Here is a 16,935-nt window from a genome sequence, read left to right as displayed (position 1 = left end):
TATTGACTATTGAAAGGAAGTGATGTGATTTCCTCCCAGCCACTGCGGTAATCTGTGTCCCTTGAGAAAGGTGGGAACAGCACTACATGTATCTGCACTAAGAATCGGCTTTATTCTGAATGTATTGTGAGTGTGTGTGTGTCTGTGTATATATATATACACACACACACACGCATACAAAAGATATAGTTGATGGGGAGTTTCATCCAAGCTGCTGTCGTGACCTCATCTAGATGAGTTTTATTTAATAATGACAGAAAGCATTTTAAGATACTTAGTTTTTTTTAATGAAGAACTGTGATGGAAAAGAATAAGAATACAAAAAAAAAGAAGATGCATTTCTTATATTTTGTGTGCAGGGTCATGAGCTTATTTAAGAGTATTTATGGTTTTGGGCCCCCCTGCTCAAAGGGTATTTCCTTGTCCAATTGCTTGTCTAGTATTTCCTGTCAGATTTGAAGTAAACCTCCCAACATTGTTGTATTCAGACTTAAAAAAAAAAGGAAAAGATTTGCACATGCTGCGTGATCACAACCCAAATGTACGTCTCCGATCCAGCCCTTTCCCCGTGTGAAAGTCAGGCTGTCATTTTAAATGTGCATCGCAATGTTCTTTACAAATAAAATACGCTTATCTAAATGCATTCTCCACCATGTGTTATCCTTCAGTGTGCTCCGTGAGTGTGATGGTCCTGAAGAAAACACACAAGTCGAGACATACACTGCATTTCTCTTTATTTTTTTTTACAGTTTTTCTTTCAATGTTTCCTGTTTACATGGAAGAAGCAGCTTTTTTATATAGAAAGACAGTGTGACAGCGTCACTCTCCACCGAACCGGCTGTCCCCCTCATACAAAAAAAAGGGAAACGTCGGTCCCCACGTTTACGTACGAAAATATAATTTAAAAGCACTTGACAACGGACACACGACGATACACAATACATTCACTGTACAAAGTATACTGAAGTACCCTCCTTTGCACTCCTACACCCCTTCCCCCCCACACACACAGACACACAGAAACACACACACACACACACACATCCTCCGCTCTTCCTCCTCCAGTGCGCGTTAATACGGCCCCCCCGTTTTAAAAGGGTATGCGACTGAATGGTTCCCATGGCAACGGTGGTCTTGCTGCAAAGTACTTTTCCTTTACGAGTGTTTGACAGACCTAGGCTCGGGAGAGTGGCCGTCTCGGCCTGGCCTGGCCGATGATCCGGGGCCAGGCACGCAGGAGGAAGAAGAGAAGAAGAAAAAAATAAAACTACTGTTTAAGCGGCAGGATTGCCGAGAGAGAGAGAGTGGGAGAGAGGGATCGGGACAGAGGGAGTGTTTGGGTAGGGGAGGCAGAAAAGGCCATCCCTGTGCATGCGATGCCGTGACTCTGCAGCTCTCTGTCTTGTCTGCTGTTGGCAAAGCTCCAAGACCCCTTTAAAAAAGACCCTCCTTTAAAACAAACCGATAGGATTGGGATTCGTCTTCATCGTTGTGCTTGTAAATTCTTCGCAGTATGTACAGAGCCAAGTGGCACTATTTCGTTTACCCCGCCACTTACTCGCGTCGCCATGGAAACAAAGCAGTGGAGGAGGAGGAGCGAAGAGCCGAGGGGAGGGAGGGAGGGAGGGAGGAGGGGATGTGAAGCCCGCCACTGTAACACCTGCTGAGGGTACACGAGCATCACCTGGAAACCTCCCTGGGAGTGAGGGAGGTGGGGAACAGATGACATGAGTGGGAGGTAAAGGGGTGGGGGTCTCATGCTTCATATAATTGACAGCCAGACATCCAACAAAAAAGGGTGGGGGGGGGAGGGGGGCACATCAGACTACTGAACAGAACTGAAAACACAGGAGTAACACTATAGGCCTTGACACTGGATACTGCAGGTAACACTTGGCTACAAAGTGACACGCTCACGCATGCGCACACACACACACACACACACATCCACGACTGTATTAGAAAGGCATGATCTACAATACACTCAGAAAGTTGTCGCTGCTGATGTAGCTGGTAATCTCTTGAAAAAGACAAAATCTGCACTTGGCACCCCGCCCACCGATATGCAGAACATAGAAAAAACATGCATGAAAACATTCCATCAATGTACACCCATACATCTGTACATTTGGGTTAGGTGCCATGACTTGCACGAGAAAAAAACACTTGTTTTTTTTTTCTGATCTCCAGTCGGAGACCCCACCCCCCCCCCCCCCCCCCCCCATGCCTCCCTCCCCCTCCCCCCCTCCCTCCCTCCCTTCCCTTCCCACAACCCCTTAGGCACATGGTTGTGTTGAGAGTTTGGCAGTCGAGAGCTGTTGGCAATGGACCATGGGAAAAAAACCAAACAAATCAAACCCTCTTGGCAACAGGGATTGTGTACAGCGTTTACCTGGGTACGTCCTGCCTCTCGCATGTCAGGAATTATTGTCAGGCAACGCTCAAAAGGTTTGAAAGCAAAAGAAAGAAGCCAGAGCGAAAACTAAATGGGCTGGAGGTGGAATGGAGTGGGGAGGTGGCGATGGTGTCGGTGGGTGGTGGGGGAGGAAATGTGTTTGGACCCATTCTGGCCGTCAACACACCAAAGTTATGCTCGAGTGCGGCTGACGACACTTCACTAGACAAGCTTTAACTGACTTCAGCTGCTAGGGCCGTGGTTCCCAACCCTTGGCTCCCCGGGATATGCATATGGCGGTCGCATGGGATCGCTGGCACAAGCTGGAGAGATAGCTATTGATTCGTTTTAGCAAACAAAACGGTTTTTTTGTTTGTTTGTTTTTTTATAAAAGGTCCCATAGACGTCCGGTATATACAAACTGACAGCCTAATGACTCAAAGCCACTTGTGGCTGTGAGTCCACCGGGACATTGATATTACCGGCAGATGTTTTTCAGCGCCAGGAATTGGGTCCCGGGCCAAAAGAGGTTGGGAACCACTGGCCTCTAGGATCTAGAGGCTAGCTTCTAGGGCTAGCGAAGGCTACACACAGTTTGTGACACTTTTGGTCTTCTGACCCAGAGACACCCCAGCACCTGGGACGACACCGCGCTGGAGCATCTCTGTGAACCAAGGAATGAAAAGAACACTTAGTTTGATAACGCACAATGACCACAGAAAAATAAGAAAAAAAAGAAACAATCCTAAACGCATGGGAAAATATATATAAAATAAAGCTCGAAAATAAAGTTAACTATTTGTTGCATATGTTCATGGATACATATATCTTTTTTTTTTATATACACATACATATTTGTCGTTTATATCTCGATATATCTATTAGGTAAACTGGTCGGAACTCGGGTGGGCTCCAGCCACTTTTGAACTCCGCCGCCCCTTTCCCGCCGAGACGCTGTTGCCCAGGGAACAGCTGGGAAGGCGGACCTCGAGGATGGACTGGACGCGGATGTGTCACAAACACTGGGGAGTGTGCAGAGTCCTGGGCCTGGACCAGCATCTGAAGTAACGTCATCGTACTGATAGTCTGTGTTCGAATTGGCTCACCTTGTCGCCCTTATTGCGTAATCCCTACAGAGCGAACCCTATATACTTACGCTGTTCCCTTTATGTGATACTAAATAGTGACCACTATATAGTACCCTATTAGGAGAACAGTGAAGAACCTGTTGTACATTTCCTTTACGGTGCATTGTGGTTATTAAGTGCACCATATAGGGAACCAGATTTGTACACTCAAGTTGTGTACAGCAAATGGTGATGATGCCCTGAATAGTGCCCGAGTGAGCCAACTCGAACATGGCAGAAGACGAGCAGGGACGAAGGGGGTGGGGCTTAGTTTTACTTCCTGTTTCCATGTTTCCTTAGCAAACTTTTTTCATGATTCTCTTTCACTCCGTTTGTTTTTTGTCTTTTCTTTCTCTCGTTTTTTTTTTTACAGATAGCACCGTATGCAAGTAAAAACAACACGTAACAAAACAATGCAACAGCATATATGAATGTGCAAATGTACAATACTGAACTACAAAGATAAAGATAATTTGTCAAAAATACAATATACCATGGATGAAATACAAAACATTATTTTGAGACGTTATACCACTCGACGGACGAAAGAATAAGAACATATTGGGACGCCCTCTTTTCCCTCTACGACCAAAGAAAAACTTAAAGCATGCACTTAGAACAACACACTCAAGCATGATCCTTAAGTCTATTGTTTCGGGGGGGGTGGGGGGAGGGCAGGGGGGCTACATTGAGCAGGTTGGTCGGTGGGGTCGATTGGCACAAGTGCTCCGATCTCGGCGGGTTGAGGGGGGGTTAGGGAGGTGGAGGGGTTGGGGGTGGGTAGGGTGGAGGGGGTGTGGGGGGCCTTAGCCCTGGATCTTGCGCAGGATCTCGGTGGAGACGGGCGGGTGGAAGTTGATGGTGTGGTGCCTCAGGCCCTGGGACGTCTTGTAGCTCTTCCCGCAGCGACACTTGAAGGGCTTGCGCACGCGGACCTGGGTCCGGTGGCCGTTCTTGGCGTGGTACTTGATACCGTTCACATTCTGTGTGCGAGCGTACGGACGGTTTAGGAACAATCGCAAATAACCGTTTGTTTAATTTTTCAGATGAAGAGGAAAGTACTAAATTAAAGTGAGCTTACGCCCAGTTCCATCGGATACTGAAGAAACTAGACACAATGAGTACCAAATATGAATACAAAAGGAACCACACACACACACACACACACACACACACACACACACACACACACACACACACACACACACACACACACACACACACACACACACACACACACACACACACACACACACACACACACCCGTCTCGCTCCCCCAACCCTCCATACACCCACCCACTCACTCATCCGACACACACCCCCCTTCAACATGCCCCCACCCAGACCCGTGTCCCCCGGGCGGCGACGTACCTTGTATCTCTTCTTGCAGCCGGGCACGGGGCAGGCGAAGGGCTTCTCCTCGCCGCCGTTCATGCACATGGAGCTGAGGATGGACTCGGAGCTGATGGCGCTCTCCGTGGTCCAGGACTCGTCGCTGTCCGACTCCTCATAGTCCACCTCCTCCTCATCGTACTCGCTGCCTGCCACGGGGGAGGTGGAGGGGGGAGGGGGGGGGAGAGAAGCGGAGGCAAATGGGAGTTTAGCAGTGATACTATGTAATCGGATAGGATCGGAAAGCCAACGAGTGTGTGAGGGTGTCTGTGTGTGCGTGTGCGCGCGTGTGTGTGTGTGTGTCTCTGTACGTACGTGTTTGTGTGTGTCTGTGAGCGTGAGCTTGTGTATGTGCGAGCGAGAGTCTGAGTGTGTGTGTGTGAGAGTATGTGTCTGTGTGTGCTTGAGTGTGAGCGCGTGTGTGGGTGAGCGTTTGTGTGCGTGTGAGTGAGCGCGTGTGTGTGCGTGTGTGTCTGTGTGCGTGCGCGCGTGCATGTTTGGAATGGCAGGAGTTGGCACTTAGAAGGAGATCATTAAATGGGAGTGATCTTCGCTCACTACCCTGGAAATTGTGCTTTGAAATGCAAAAAAAAAAAAGATGAAGAAAAAGGGTTTTCCATTTACACACACTTTGCAGAAGACGTAAAAGGCACACACAGGGTGGTAAGGCTGTACATGTGTGTGTGTACGCTCGCACGCGCACACACACCCTCTCACAGGAAATGCTGCAGCTCAGCATGAGGAAATAGATGGCACCCTGGCACATGTTGAAAGAGCTCTGTGTGTTTTAGTTGTGTGTGTGTGTGTGTGTGTGTGTGTGTGTGTGTGTGTGTGTGTGTGTGTGTGTGTGTGTGTGTGTGTGTGTGTGTGTGTGTGTGTGTGTGTGTGTGTGTGTGTGTGTGTGTGTGTGTGTGTATTTTCCCCCCAGACCTAACACCATGCTTGGAACCATTTGGGGCTAGAATTGGACATCTGCTTTCAGGCTGTGGCGTGCACGGCCCCATAGTAGCACACAGCATGACAGCTGCTGTGTAATTAGCGGAGTGTTGAGAGGCCCTCACTTGCTGCAGGGGCCCCCCGCTCAGTGAGACAGACACACACACAGACAGACAGACAGAGAGGAGACAGACAGACAGACAGACAGACAGAGAGGAGACAGACAGACAGAGAGACAGACAGAGAGACAGACAGACAGACAGAGACAGACAGAGAGAGAGGAGACAGACAGAGAGGAGACAGACAGAGAGGAGACATACAGACAGACAGACAGACAGACAGACAGAGAGGAGACAGACAGACATACAGACAGACAGACAGACAGACAGAGAGAAAGACAGAGAGAGAGGAGACAGACAGAGAGGAGACAGAGAGAGAGGAGACAGACAGAGAGGAGACAGACAGAGAGGAGACATACAGACAGACAGACAGACAGACAGAGAGAAAGAGAGACAGACAGACAGAGAGGAGACAGACAGACAGACAGACAGACAGACAGACAGACAGACAGACAGACAGACAGACAGACAGACAGACAGACAGACAGACAGACAGACAGACAGACAGACAGACAGACAGACAGACAGACAGACAGAGCAAGTGGGAGACGGACAGAAACACAGAGATGGAAAGACAAAGATATACAGACAGAAATGGGATGACATACACACCCCCACACACTCAGATAGACAGGCAGACGGAGAGATGGACACACAGACAGACCTTCCATCTAGGGAAAGAATAGTTTCTCGCGTGTTCATCAGAAGAAGAAGAAAAAAAAAAGTCTTACCTGGCAAACATAATTTGGCAGTTCCCACTTTGAAGTTTAACAACCTATTCGAAACACTTTGAGCGCAGGCTGCTTTGTAATCCAACGTGCAGAAATCACTAGGTGTGAGATTGCCGACATTCCTTTGCATGCATCTTCATTTGCTCAACAGGGAAACATTTGAATTGCACAGAAGGCACTACTCCATTATCCGTGGTGTGTTTAAACATCGCACCCACACATACGCTCACTGTGCAAACATGTTGGGCTCCGCTGTGCGTTTGTGTGTTTGTGCGACGCTCCCTAGGAATAGAAACTCACAAGACGGCAACACACACATTATATGAGGACATTAAAATAAACATGCACAGAGGAAAACGAAAACAAATGCAAGCGCACACACACACCTGTCTTACCTGTGGGCGTGCTGCTTCGGAAGGAGGAGGAGGGTGTGATGGGCGGGGTGACGGGGGGCGTGAGGTTGCCGCTGGTGTGGCGCGGGGGCGTGGCCGTGCTGTTCCTGGACACGCCCCCTCCGGCGATGGACAGGGACAGCTTGGGCGTGGCCTTCTTCTTCAGGGTCTCCTGCTCCCGCCGCGCTGCGTCCGTCATGAACCTGCAGACAGGAGAACGGACGGGAGGACGGCCAGGAGGACGGGTGTCACCACAGGGATTCATCACAAGATCGTGGGCTCAAATGATGAGGTCCCAGCATGGACGCGTTAACATTATAATGCTCTACTATAATGTTGTGCAATAATCGTACAATAAAATGAATGAATGCCTTTTATTGTCACCGTACACAGTACAATGAGATTAAAAGCATCTCCTCAAAGGAGATAGGAAAAGGTAACAAGGGACAGCGACAGTGTGTGTGTGTGTGTGTGTGTGTGTGTGTGTGTGTGTGTGTGTGTGTGTGTGTGTGTGTGTGTGTGTGTGTGTGTGTGTGTGTGTGTGTGTGTGTGTGTGTGTGAGTGAAAGAGAGAAGTGGCTTTACCAAATGGCATAGGGTACCATAGTCAGGCAGTCAATTTAGGTAGGGCAGGCGTTGAAATTGTACTTAAACTAAAAAGTGTTTATTTAAAATGCTTCTGCAGATTGCCCATAAGTTCTACATGAAGACACCCATGACTAACATAATATCACACATGGTTACAGGCCTGTAACCATAGTGGGCAAAGCTACCCACAAAACTGTTCCCTCTAGCCGTTCCCCTGGAGAAAAAACAAAAACGTCCGATATAAATTCGGAATTCCCTCCGGTGTGGCGAGGGCATCATAGGGCGGGAGGTAGGGGAGTGAGGTGTGTGTGTGTGTGTGGGGGGGGGGGGGGGACATGTCATTAAGGGAACCGGCCTGAAACGATGCAGCATCATAGTGAGCCATCAGAACCCCGCAGCGGGAAGCAGGAATGACATTTACAATCGCCAACCACTTGAGCACGTTTACTGCGAGCGGTTGTAATAAAGGAAAAAGCCCTCTTGAAGGTTATGGCCGGCCGAAGCCAGAGTTTGTCGCCATTCCCAATTAAAACATCCATGAGCGGTCATGTCGGGTTTTCGACTTCCTGACCGCAAGTATTTGTGGATAGTCCCACCGCGATCAATTCTTATTATTGGTTCTGCCACACTCAGCATCTCCATACGGTAACCAGACTCTGTTTAAAAACAGCTCAACATGTCTGTTGTGCAACGTGCAAGTGTGAAAGATTCTATATCTCACATACTATGGACCAAAGCCACAGGACATTGACCCCCTTTTATGACCCCTTCGATGATGTTGCACACCAACGTCATCGGAAGTCTCTCTCTCACTCTCTCTCTCGCCTGACTAAGACGCGAGATGTCCTTACACGCCGGCCTCGTTAGGACACATGCACGCTCGTGTGTTCGTGCACGCTCAGTGGGCATCCACCCACAGGCATGCCCTCGCTGCGATGGCGGCGGAGCTCAGGCTATTTAAGAGGAGCTCAGAGGGGGCCGTGGGAGGATGATGATGATGAAGGCTGTATTATGTGGTTTTCCTAGAGTTGGCCTGCATCTGAGTCACTGCTGCGTCAATGGGAACCCATCAGTCATTCCCTTCGTACGTTGCCGCAAGCGCACATACATACACACACACACAAACACACAGTTGTACTGGAGTGGCTATAAAACCCCATATTGATTAAAGCTGATTGGATTTATCTGCAATCTGTGTTTGAGATACGTTTGCCTTGGAAAGAAAGTTATTTTGTGGGGATGTGCCTCCTACTGTGCGAGTGTGTGTGAGGTTGTGTGTGTGCGTGTGCGTGTGTACATGCATGCACGTGTGTGTCCATACCTGTTGATGTAGCTCAGGGCCAGGTACGTTGGCTGCTGCTGCTCCTGTTTCTCCAGGACCCGCGGATCTGTGTCTGTAGAGCGAGAGAGGGAGAGCGAGGGAGAGAGAGAGAGAGGGAGAGAGAGATAAATCACCGCTCTGTAGACACAGTGAGACATGTGACGCGACTGAGCCCCAGTGTGGAGTCGTGCCGCACAGCTGCAGCAGCCCGCAGGCCTGAGAGACAGCGAGCAAGGCTGTGAGATAGTCAGAGAGAGAGAGAGAGATGGAAGAGATACATGGATCTGGGTTCCCACACTGATCTCTCTGGGGGGCCCCATATATACGTTTGCCTTTGAGTCATCCCCACCCAACCTGACCGACGACAACAACACACATCTCCGGGGACTTTCGCAAGCAGGGTCCCAGGGAGCCGGCGTAATTAACTGGCATCAGCCTGTTGCACTAAGTGGTGGGGTGGTTGAATACTCTGCTACAGTGGACAGGGACCGGTTTACTGGGTAGGAGCTGGAGGGGCAGTGACGAATGTACAGACAAACACACATCGACACAGTGGCTGTCTCTCTCTCTCTCACACACACACACACAAGTTTTCCAGTTGAGTTCGTAGGGGTGCAAGCCCTAGATTGGCTGACTTCCATGGCCCGAGGGAAGTGGTGTTAACTTCAAAAAGGCCCCCCAACCTGGAGAACACTTGGACTGGGCATGCACAGTGTGTGTGTGAGTGTGTATGTGTATGTGTATGTGTATGTGTATGTGTATGTGTGTGTGTGTGTGTGTTTTAAGGCTGTTGGTGGCTCAAATGTGAGCCACTAGCGCCATCAAGTGTTCAAAACAAGAATGTCCTTGCCTATGTGCCTGTGTGTGTGTGTGCCTATGTGCGTGTGTGTCTAATTACGGCCGTCTACATAATGGCTAACAGATGTATTAAAAAACCAAGCCAGCTAAGAACTGGATCCTCACTGTGCAACTAATGTTGAAAATGTGTGTATGTGTCTTTGTGTGTGTGTGTGCCTGTGAGTGATTGTGTACGTGAGTCTGTGTGTGTGTGTGTGTGTGTGTGTGTGTGTGCCTGTGTGTGTGTGTGTGTGTGTGTGTGTGTGTGTGTGTGTGTGTGTGTGTGTGTGTGTGTGTGTGTGTGCACGCCCACGCATGAGTGCAAGCGTGTGTGTATGCCTGTGAATGTGTGTGTGCGTGTGCGCCTGTGTGCGTGTATGCCTTTGAGTCTCTGTGTGTGTGTGTGTGTGTGTGTGACTGTGAGTGTGTGTGTGTGTGTGTGTGTGTGTGTGTGTATATCTCAGCCCTTTAGTTTTCAGACTTTCACACCTCATAATTAAGCAAGAATGCAGACTTCCCACAGTGTAGGAGAAAACCGGGGACTGGGAGACCAGCAAACAACAAACTACCTAAAACACACGCACATATGCACAGAGATACACACATACATACATTTAAATAAACATGCATGCTACAATCATCATTTAATGCAATCATTTTAATAACATCAGCCTACTTATTAGTATGACTCCTCATTGTAATGTCCTTACCCACTGCTCGAAACAAAGACACACAAAGACACACACACACACAAAAAGACAGACACACATACACAAAGACACACACACACACACGCACACGCACACGCACACGCACACACACACACACACACACACACACACACACACACACCTAAGGTGGTCCACAAAGGTGGTCTTCAGTGGGCTTTTCCAGCTGCGCTTTAATCTTCTTACCTGCTGCTAAGATGCAGACACCAGACGCATGCCACGCACACACGCGCAGAACAGAACCTTGCAAAAGCTGCAAAACCATGGCTAGCTAAACCAAGCCACTGGTTTGTGAACACATTTTTATATGAATAGTAGAAACATTAAAAGTAGATTTCATCAGAACTTCCAACATTGGATGAATGTTTGTTTACTTTACACGATAGAGAATGCGCGAATAAAAGAAAGCAAACCACAAGCATAAATTGTGATTACCTGGGAAATCACAGCCGACCTACAGAGCTAAAAGACCAAGAGTCAAGCTATTAAAGCTTGCAGATAATCCCCAAGACGGACTACAAAGCAAATGGACCGGGGTAAATAATTTGCAAGGCAATCTCATAGTGGGTTTAAGGTGAGGTAAGTGTGTGGAAGGAGGAGGGGGTTCTGAAACAAAGAAAGCCAGGTGCAGAGTGAGCAAGGGAGAGGAAGTGAATGATGTTAATGGCATTTCCTCACCCGGAAACAGGCCTGGAACCACATGCAATGTGGATGCGGCTGCTGCATGTATTCAAATCACATACATGTATGCACATGCAAACACAAACGTATGTTAGAGGGTCTACAAAAATATTTTTTTTTAAGTAAATGTATTAAAACACATATAATACATGGGTGTGACATTGTTTTTACGTAACACAGTTACATCTGTGTAGCTGGACATCTGTAGGGTTGTGTTGAAGCAAACACAGCACAGCCACTGCATCTGCCAGTTAAGAGACATTTCCTGTTTCATGGGTCTATAAATATCCCTTTAATTAGTGTTCCTGTCGTTAACTGCCAACAGCCAATCAGCAGCCATTCCTCTTCCTTCCGACTGAGCAGCGGGAGTTCGCAACTCAACAACAGTGCAACGGTGCCCCCTGCCGGACATATCTAGGCACAACTCACGCATGTCATAAGTACTGGCCGCTGTATAGGGTTGTGTATCGGTAATTAAAAGGTGTGCCACTGTGCACAAGAAGGCAGGCTAAGAATGCAGGGCTTGTTTTGCAAGAGGCTAATTAAGGCAGGGAAGGTGTTTGCGTGCCTTTTCCCCCGCAGCCGTCCACCGGATGCAGGGAGAGAGGAAGACGAGGGTGGAGGAAGCTGGGTGGGGACTACTTGAGGACTGGTAACATTGAATAAGGGAACCAGAGCTCTTCTGCTAATTACATGTTGTGGGGGACTCATACGTGTTTGTGTTATGTTTAGAAATACCAATGCACTAATTTGGATCGGATGTAAACACACGTGTGAAGTTACGCACACACACACACACACACACACACACACACACACACACACACACACACACACACACACACACACACACACACACACACACACACACACACACACACACACACACACACACACACACACACGTTAATGATCATGTCCACTCCTTCTACCCTCTTTCTAACACTTGTTAAAGGAATTCGGAATCATTAGGCAAATAACAAAAAACTGAACTGAGAATTTAACCTGAAGAAATGTGAATATGAGACCTATAACGTTTGTTTAACAATAACGCAAATAAAATAAAATAAGGAAAGGAAAAAGCCGACTGCTCTTCAGCGAGGGTGTTTGAGCGGTGTGGTTTTAAACACACACACTCCTCCACCTCCATGGCCAGCTGGGGTCTGGAGGCGCTGGGACCGGGGAGTAGAGGACTGGGGGCGCATGCTGCTGCAGGCCCAGCGTATAAAGCACAGGCCTCTCTCTCGGTGCGGAACAGAGAGGGCAGTGAGGAGGTGTGCGGTCTCTGAGGGCCTTATCTCGGGCTGACGATCACCACCAAGGGGTTACACAGCTCCGCTTTCCACCCCGGCACCGAGGACATTCCGCCTTCCCTCCAGCCAATCGCACTGAGGCTGGATCTCTGTTTACAGCGCCCGTGTTAATCTCCAGACTCTTACGAGGGAGACGGAGTCGAACCAAGCGAGCACGAAAAGAAATGGGAGATTTAAAAAACAAAGTGCTGCAGGACAAAGTATCCCAATTCGAAAGACACGGTTACTAGTTTGTTGTATCGGTACATAGAGGAAAGATCTCAGCGATATGTGCCACAACAAGCTGTGTTCTAGATTCCACATATTAAGGAATAATCATGCTTGTGATAAATGGATGATACCGACAATGTAATCTTCAATGTAAGCTCAGTTTTTAAATCGCTATCTACACTTAATCTTTCCCTCCTTCCTGACTCCTGCCCCCCACCCGGTGTTGGTGAAGTAAGAGGCAGGTGTGTGCTGGGGCACGGGGGGGGAATACAAGAGAACAAAAGAGAAAAGAATAAACAAAACCCTGGCACGGGAAGAGAAAAGGATGACATCACCATGACATATGGGCATTTCACTACAGAATAATATAAAAGTAGTTATCATAACTTAAAAAATAAAATAACATTTTGGTGGTGTTTTTTTTTTTAAAACGTATTTTTTATTTACTTTGGCTCCGTTGTCAGTAAATAACGAGGTATATTCGTGAGCCAGGATAGGACATGTTGGATATTGGTCTCCACGAGAGGGCGCTATTGTCCGTGCCGGCATTTAGTATAAGATACGATTCTTCAAACACACTCAAACATTTTACATTGAATAAGATATGCGTTAATAATAAATAATGTCCTTGACTAAGGGAAATAAACACTTGAGAACTTTGATTGAAAACCTAACTACCTTCATTCTATCAAAGCTAAATCGGTGCGAGTGTGTTTGTGAAACGCAAGTAGGCTACAGTATTTCTAATAGGCCTACCCCTTTTTTAACTAAAACAATCAGCACTTCATAAGCAATCGATACTCCACAGATTAAATACATCAAATCGGTGCTGAATATAAACCCGGCTATCAACACAAGATGCATGACAACCAAAACAAACACCCAAAACAAAAACCCCACTGCCGTACACACCATAATCAACGCACCCGATGTGGGTCCACCTTAGACACCAAGCTGCTGGGCTAGATTTGCGAGGAGGCCAATCCGCCAAGACTTTATATCGATCAGACGGATCACAGTGAACCGGATAATGCAGGAGAGAGCTGGACACAGAGAGAGCAGGGGGTGTGGCATGGGGAGCTAATTAACCCCTCTGATCCGACTGGTGACCCCTGTTCTGCTCAACTGACTGCCGTGGGGGGTCAAATGTCAAACCAAGAGCCAGATGGGAACAGCATATGCGGTGGCAAGATTCTACATGCCCTTCCCCGCGTCGAATACATCAGAGTGTCACGCAACATTAATGTTGTGTGACACATGAAGGATGATATGAAACCTAATCAGATCACATCCCATTGTGATTCGCTGGCATGGTTAAAAATAAACAGGGATATAATGCAGTATGAATGCCTTATTAATCCCAAAAGAGGAAATATGGTTAGCCCATCATGTATGTATATATATAGATATATATATATATATATATATATATATATATATGTATATACAGTATCATAGACTTCGATATAGAGACACCCACAAACACAAACACACAGGCAAATACACAAACCCAATCATTTATGGTTGTACTCTCTTTCTCCATCTCTCCCTCTCGTTCTTGCTCTCACAGACCTAAACCACAATCTATGAATATATTTAAGCAATAACGATTCAGTTATGTGTCTTTATCACAGCAATAGAGAGGGCTGCCTTGGGAAGCAGTGCTCTTTGCCTGCATGGCAGTAGGTGTGCTAAACATCGGCCAATAAACTGCCCCCAACCCCTACGGTGACAACCAGTTGCCATGGAGACAAGGCTGGTAGACGATCTATCCCCGTTACTCATTCCTGACATACCCAGCCAAATGACCCCACCCCTTTTTGACACAGACACTACCGCGCGCAAGCTCACACATACATAATGCCAAAGGCCATTCATAATTAGCACTAATGACTATCCTACACAAACAATCGAATAGTTAAAAATAATAACGTTCAGGTGCCGAAAACATCTGCATTTAAAAGGCTCCATGTCTTTCCTAAGCCATATTTTCATATCTTTCATTATAATACCTAATATAACAGCAACTGCAGAGCCACAAGTAAATAATATACCGAGGATATCGACTGCTCATTAATGTGTTTTATTTTATTAACAGAAATTGGATATGTCGTATTATGTCGTACATCACTTGCGCGATGATACTGTATCACCAGATGTTTGGACAATGCAAATAAGTACCCACAACTATATGCAACAAGTTGAGCTCTGCAACATAGATGAGGTTTTTTTTATCCGAAAAGACCTCATGCAGGTAAAAAATAATACGACTGCAGTATACACTGCAACACATTTCCATTACAACAGCCTTCAATTGCATTAAATATCATCGTGAACAACATCCAGTGACACCTATGAAATAAGCCATTGAGATGTTAAACAATATAGATTTGCATAGAGCCTCAATACACACAGCGCACAGCGCGAGAGACTGTTACGTTGCCACCGCACGGGCCTAAACGTAAACATTGGCCGGTCTCTGATGTTAGCACTCCAGCACCGCTGCCTGCCGGGATGCTAGTTTCTACCTATGGTCAAACCTATGCGGCCCTCGTTGACTTGTTGTCGATAACATTTACAAACTACACCAATCCCTTTGTAACGATTACACATAACAGCTATGCTCCAAAATACGCCATGGTTATGTCGTGATTTTGAAAAAACGACGATTATGTGCGAGTCTCGGGCTCGGAGTAGGGAAAGCAAGGATAGCGGATCGCAAGGCGAGGATCCCTGTATTAGCAACAGTGCTAGCACATACCAGTTAGCTCGTTAGCTTCCCCCGCCCCCTCCTCCCCTCTCCTTGACTCACCGATGTGATTGTCCTCGATATGGACGATGAGCTCGGCCAGAGACTCGAACTGGAGACCGCAACCCCCGAACCTGCAGGAATTGGAGAAGAAAGAAGCAGCGGCGATGCCGGTCATGTTGGCGTTTCGTGCATTCACCGGGGCTGCGGGAGCTGGGGCGGTGCGAGGAGGAGACGCGCTTCGGGGTCCGGGGTGTGGGAGAGCGGGGCAGAGCAGGGAACGGCGGAGCAGACACCGGCGGCCAGACGGGGCAGCGGAGAACGCAGCTGGGGAGGCAGGCGGGACAGTGGGGGTGGGGGATGGCTAGAGCTAAGAGGGGAGGATGATGTGCGCCTACGTCACGTTACGAATTACCTGTTGTTGTTAGGTCGTAATCGGTAGCACAGATTTTTCACACATTTATGTAATGCTTATTAGCCATACTCCTACATGAATCATTCGCGATGTAGGCTATTATATCATAGTCACATGATCAGTTGCCTAGAAGACGCTCAACTGTACAACTGGTTTTATTTTTTGTTTCTTATAATCATGAACATTAAGGGACCCCCGAACAACGCTTCGCATTTAATCTATAATGGTGTGCTTCCAATTTCAGTGCAAAAAGGGATAGGCCTACTTCGAAGATTATTCGGTTATTAAAGTGGTTCTACATATTAAAGATATCTTTGGCTTTATACGCTGGGCCTTTTTAGCTTCTTTCCCAATTGAGAATGGGGTGATTGTGCTGGCTTCATTTAGTGCCACGCAGTAAGTTTCAGTATACCTTGAGGACATCCAGATGGTATCCAGATGTTAGAATGGCGGTCGAGACTGATTAGGCTCAGTAGAATCCGCGATGGAAGTTATTTAGATGGGATGCTTTAATATCCCCAAAATAACTTGAAATGGTTGATCCTATGTTTTTTTACTTGAAATGGCCATGTATCCTGTTATAGCTTGTATCCTGTTTTTTGTTACTTCTTAATGAATTGACCTATACCCTACATTCGTCTGCTGAATGCTATGGGCATAGGGTCATTTAATATAGGCCTAGGTATAGAAACCTTGTTAATTCAACCGTGTGTTCTTATATAGTTTAGCCCTCACTGTTAACCGTGTGAAATGGTTGAATGCTGCTATAAGCGCAACAGCAGAAAGTTTTATGTGTGCCGACATTATGTGCTTTGCTGCCGCCTGCTGTCTATTATAATGTAATGTATCTCGTACATATCACATCCAGGTGTGTGTGTGTGTATGGTTGTGTTTGAATGTGCGCGCGTGTGTTCTTGTGTGTGTATACCTTGGTTATAGCTCTTGCATAAGCCATTAACGATAAAATATACTACACCATAAAGCTCACTCATTAGTGTGTT

General features: G+C 47.2%; 1 protein-coding gene across 2 annotated transcripts; it reads right to left on the bottom strand.

Annotated features, from left to right (window-relative positions):
* Positions 1 to 4,319: 4,319 nt before the first annotated feature.
* Positions 4,320 to 15,819, bottom strand: LOC130375887 (juxtaposed with another zinc finger protein 1). 2 transcript variants are annotated; one of them, XM_056583038.1, is made up of 5 exons: positions 15,583 to 15,819; positions 9,002 to 9,074; positions 7,088 to 7,296; positions 4,895 to 5,064; positions 4,320 to 4,505 (listed from the first exon to the last, which is right to left on the bottom strand). In XM_056583038.1, the coding sequence occupies exons 1-5, from the start codon at positions 15,695 to 15,697 to the stop codon at positions 4,329 to 4,331; spliced, it is 744 nt and encodes a 247-aa protein (XP_056439013.1). In that variant the 5' UTR covers positions 15,698 to 15,819; the 3' UTR covers positions 4,320 to 4,328. The 2 variants fall into 2 exon arrangements, with proteins under 2 accessions (XP_056439013.1, XP_056439014.1); XM_056583039.1 differs by having other exon boundaries at positions 7,097 to 7,296.
* Between the last annotated feature and the right edge of the window lie 1,116 nt (positions 15,820 to 16,935).

This window comes from Gadus chalcogrammus, chromosome 22 (genome assembly GCF_026213295.1).
Source record: "Gadus chalcogrammus isolate NIFS_2021 chromosome 22, NIFS_Gcha_1.0, whole genome shotgun sequence".
Taxonomy (NCBI): Eukaryota; Metazoa; Chordata; class Actinopteri; order Gadiformes; family Gadidae; genus Gadus; species Gadus chalcogrammus.
This window is presented reverse-complemented; position numbering and strand designations above follow the sequence as displayed.